The 5,000-nt window shown below is 37.6% G+C and overlaps 1 protein-coding gene across 3 annotated transcripts in view; it reads right to left on the bottom strand.

The window, feature by feature from the left end:
* LOC135196134 (serine-rich adhesin for platelets-like) overlaps nt 1-5,000 on the bottom strand; it is a 290,870-nt gene that overhangs the window by 95,948 nt on the left and 189,922 nt on the right. For all 3 annotated transcript variants that reach the window (XM_064222667.1, XM_064222666.1, XM_064222665.1), the window contains one exon: nt 2,273-2,350. In XM_064222667.1, the coding sequence (XP_064078737.1) occupies nt 2,273-2,350 (78 nt within the window). The remainder of the gene's footprint in view (nt 1-2,272; nt 2,351-5,000) is intronic.

Genomic DNA, 5,000 nt, shown 5'->3' with positions numbered 1-5,000 from the left:
AAAGAGGGTATAATAAAAGAGACGAAAGGGGGTTGCAACTAGGGGCCGAAGGCACTCTGTAAAGTATATTAAGTAATGCCTACAGTACACCGCACGAAGTGGACTGGCGGCGCTATCCCCATACGGGTCTCCTACATTGTCAGCATCAACAGGATGTATTTATACTCACAACATAATGTTAACAGCGAAGACCTGAACAATGACACAAAGGAAAATCAGAATCTGCAGTTATCTAACTACAACAATTATCCAATTTGTTATTTGCTCATTTTTTCAATGATGGTCAGACTAAACGAAAGGGGACACGAACATATGACATGTGCACAGCGCTCTCTTCTGTTTCAATTGACCTTGCAGTTTTCCCAGCCACACTGACATTATTTATTTTCTTGTTTCTTGTTCACTTCCTCTTTATTCCATCGTCATCTTTTCTTGCTTCTTCTTTTCACTCTATTTTAAGATACCAGTTTGCTATGGTGTGGAATCTTTCTAAGTACGCAGTAAGACTGTCCCACGTGTGAGGCCATTGACGACTGACAGTGACGAAATACGTCACATTATGCAACTCAAATAACAATAATAAGTGACGAGGCGCAGGTGTAACAAGCCGTACAAATGAACTGTGTTGGTTTGGTGTCTCTGTGAAGTATGTGTGAAGTCTTCCCGCCCTGAGGACTTCACCTGTCCCTATATGAGAGATGTTCCGCGACTGCCTTTGTGTCGAGGGACAAAGGTCCCATTGGCCCAAAGAGATCCTTCAACAAAAGGCAACAACGCCTCCCCAGGCTCTGTTTGATTCCGTTTGTCAGCAGGACAGAATAGAATGTAGGATTTAACCCCAACCCCACTGGGTCAAAGAGGTCATTCAGCGCCGAAACGGAAACTGAGAGTAAAAAGGTTTGAAAGGTGTAACAGGAAGAAAACCTCAAAGCAGTTGCACTATGAATCAATTTGTTATGAGAGGGTGGAAAGTACGACGGAAGAAAGAGAATATGGAAGGAAGTACAGTAAAAGTGTGAAGCTAGGTGCCGATGACACGCTGCAAAGAACCTTAAAGTAACGCCTACAGTGCACCGCATGAGGTGCACTGACGGCACCAACCCCCTACGGATAACCAACGCTTGGAGCTGACATGTTGAATGCTTTCCTTTAAAAAGAAACTTGATGTGAGCATGTAAATATTAAGATTTTATTTGTTGCATAACTTACAAAGCATAAACAATGGCATTCAACAACCTCAGGGTACGAACTCTTCTAATTTTCAATAAAGGTATTGGGCGCACATTTCCTGTATGCGTTCGATACAAGTACGTTGTTCATTTTCCCAATGATGTGTGTACGTACATACGTACGCACTTTGATAATTTTCAATATTGTTATTCTGCGCACATTTCTTGTATACGTTCAGTATAATGTACCTTCTTCACTTTCTCAGGTACGTATGTATGTATGTATGTGTACCAAAGGTTATCTTATCTATATACGATGACATCTGGCGGTATTCCCAGCAGTCTATGAAATCGTCCTCCATCACGCCAAGTTCCAATATCATTAAATTATTGTCATTAACGCTGACGACAATAATTTAACGACATAATTGAACTTATCGACCGAAGCCATGTTGCATATGGAAAGGCTCCTGAAGACCAGAGTTAATTAAAAAGCTAAAATGAGCTATACTTTCGACTGTCTTCTCGTTGTGAGACGTTGGTTATATAAAGGAGAGGATTCAGATACATTAATAATATAAATATATATATATATATATATATATATATATATATATATATATATATATATATATATATATATATATATATATATATAACTGGACCAACATACAAACACACGCACACACGCGCACACACACACACACACACACACACACACACATATATATATATATATATATATATATATATATATATATATATATATATTATATATATCTCACATTGGGATCGAACCCCGGCCTCTCAAATGAAAGGCTAAGACGCTACCAACTGCCCCACACGGAACCTGTGTGGGTCAGTTGGTAGCCACCCTGCCTTTCATATGAGACCCCTAAGTTCGATCTCTATGTAAGTCACACATTTACACACAAATACACAAACACTCTTTTCTTGTAAGCACCGAATGTAAAAGTTTGCATTCATACGCAGGTTCGCGCCCAAGCACGCAATCCTCGCAAGCAAACTTAGTCACCATCGTGCTCATATAGCGCAAGCATGCATTCAACTACCAGTGTAAAAAGAGACTTTTATGTACTTACTGTTAGCAGGAAGTTCAAGTTGTTGACGTAATTCCTTTCGGTGTCATACAGCTCTCCGACAACGTGCGCTCTCGTATCCTGAAAACAGAGAAGGAATCCGTTAACATTCTAAAGCTCTCTCGTTGATTCTGTCTGTCACGACAGTTAGGACGTCCCCCTTAACCCCAAATTAAAAAATGTTTTTTTTTTTTTTTTTTTTTTTTTTTTTTTTTTGCCCTCCAATTTTTTTTATTTTTGGCCAAACTACAGGTTTTTATCTCTTGGGTGGGGGGAGGTCAATAGGAGATTTTTCCTCCTATTTGTGTTTTTTTTGCCGTCTTATATTTTTGGTGCAACACTGTAGGTTTTATCCCTTTTTTGGGGGGAGGGGGTCAATATTATGTTTTTCTTCCTATTTATGGCTTAACACTGCAGGTTTTTCCCTATTTTCTGACATAACATTGTAGTTTTATACTTTTATTTTATTTATTTTTACTTATCTACAATTCTTTTCCTAACACTGCAGCTTTTTACCCATAGTTTCGCCTGGCATTGTGTAGGTTTTGTCCTTTTTTGGCCTAACTCTAGTTGTTTTCCCTATCCTTACCTAACATTACACTAGGTTTTCCCCCCAATTTATGGCTTAACGCTGCAGGGGTTTTCCCTATTTTTTTGGCCTAACATTGTAGGTTTTTCCCCTATTTTTGACCTAACACGAGGGCTATACACACACACATATATATATACTATATATATATTATATATATATATATATATATATATATAATATATATATATATATATATATATATATTTATATATATTATATATATATATATATATATATATATATTATAATAATTATATTAGACTTACATTATATACATATATGTAAGTCTGATATATATATATAAATATACGGATGTGTGCGTGTATATAAACAACTTACCTACAAATGTACCCACTAAAAGCTACAGCCTATATATTATAAACATAAATGCATTATTCCTATGACAAACATATAGGCAGAATAAAATCGAGACATTTGCTATAATGGTGTTGGATGCAGTGTCGGGGAAGCGTAATATTTAGATAAACATTTTAATTTCAAGTTGTTTGATATACTTGCGTTCATCAGATATTTCATTATAAGCGTTATGCCTGTCAAAACAAAAACAAAGGAGAGAGAGAGAAGAGAGAGAGAGAGAGAGAGAGAGAGAGAGAGAGAGTTACTTTCCAATCATGTTCCTCATTGGACGAGTTGGTTGCGCACTCGTCTACCGAGTTCGCTTCCCGCTGCTGCCCGTGAGGAACCACAGGAATTTATTTCTGATGATTAGGAATTCGTTTCTCGATATAATGTGGTTCGGATCCCACAATAAGCTATAGGTCCCGTCGCTAAGTAACCAATTGGTTCCAAGCCACGTAAAAATAAATAAATAAATAAATAAATAAATAAACAATCTAACCCTTCGGGCCAGCCCTAGGAGGGCTGTTAATCAGCTCAGTGGTCTGGTTAAACATAGATATTCTCAACATTCAGTCTACACTACAACCAAGGTTACGAAATATCTACGGATTCCCAGCGCCAGATTTCGCTAAATGGTATGCTATCATAAGGGAATCTGCTTACAACACAGCTTTTTTCTTTATAATAATAATATCTTCAGCTGAAAATCATTTTGTAGACAGAGACAATAGACCCAAGAGGTCTCCAAAGGGTAATCAACCTGTACTGATAGAAAACTGATAGGAAAGTGTGATGAATAAATAAATACGAGGGAATACAGAATAAAATAGAGAATCAAAGAATCAAAACGATACAACTGGAATCCAGGAGACGTCATCCAGCAGAGAGCAGGAATGAATCTGTTCCTGGCTGAAACATTTAGAGAGATCAAAAGACTCAATTAAGCTAACTACTCCAAAATTTGGCTTTACCTTCGCCACTTCCCAAGGGTCACCATTCGAATACATAATTAATTACAGGGACGCTCCAACATACAAAAAATAATAGTATCAACAAGTTATTTAAGGAACATTAAAACCAATACTGTCGGTGATGGAGCAACGGAAGCTTCAAGGAAGTTGTTGTCGTTTCTGATTGAGCTGGCCTTATGCCAGCACGGGCTCTTGCTCATAGAGCACCATATAATGGGGGAAGGGCAGGTCGAAAGGCCATGATGTCACATGAACGTGCATGGCGCATTATGTTTGTTTGTTTGTATGGTGTTTTTACGTTGTATGGAACCAGTGGTTATTCAGCTATGGGAACCCCAAAACGGGACTTGTTGACGTGACCTTCCGAAAACCACGTCGAGAGTGAACTTCTATCACCAGAAATACACATCTCTGACGCCTCAATGGAATGACCGAGGTGGCAGGCCAACACCAAGCCGACCACGCCACCGAGGCCCTATCATGTGAAAGGATCACAGAAGGATTATTGAATGTCTCAGTTTTACTGAATTTCTTTTGGGGTTTGAGTAACATGAGATTGTGAATTAACTGCCGATAATTTGTCAGATATGCTATTTATTATTATTATTATTATTATTATTATTACGAAGAAGATAAACCCTATTTATATAGAACAAATCCAACACAACAGGGGCCATAGATATGAAATTCAAGCTTCCAAAGAATATCAAGGTGTTTATTTGAAAGAAATTACAGTAGATAACAAAAAAAAATACAGAAAAAAAGAGAACTACACAAAGCGAACTACATAAGTGCAATATGAATTGTT

Source organism: Macrobrachium nipponense, chromosome 17, assembly GCF_015104395.2.
Source record: "Macrobrachium nipponense isolate FS-2020 chromosome 17, ASM1510439v2, whole genome shotgun sequence".
NCBI classification, from domain to species: Eukaryota; Metazoa; Arthropoda; class Malacostraca; order Decapoda; family Palaemonidae; genus Macrobrachium; species Macrobrachium nipponense.
The sequence above is the reverse complement of the archived record's forward strand: the minus strand, read 5'-3'. Positions and strand labels throughout refer to the sequence as shown.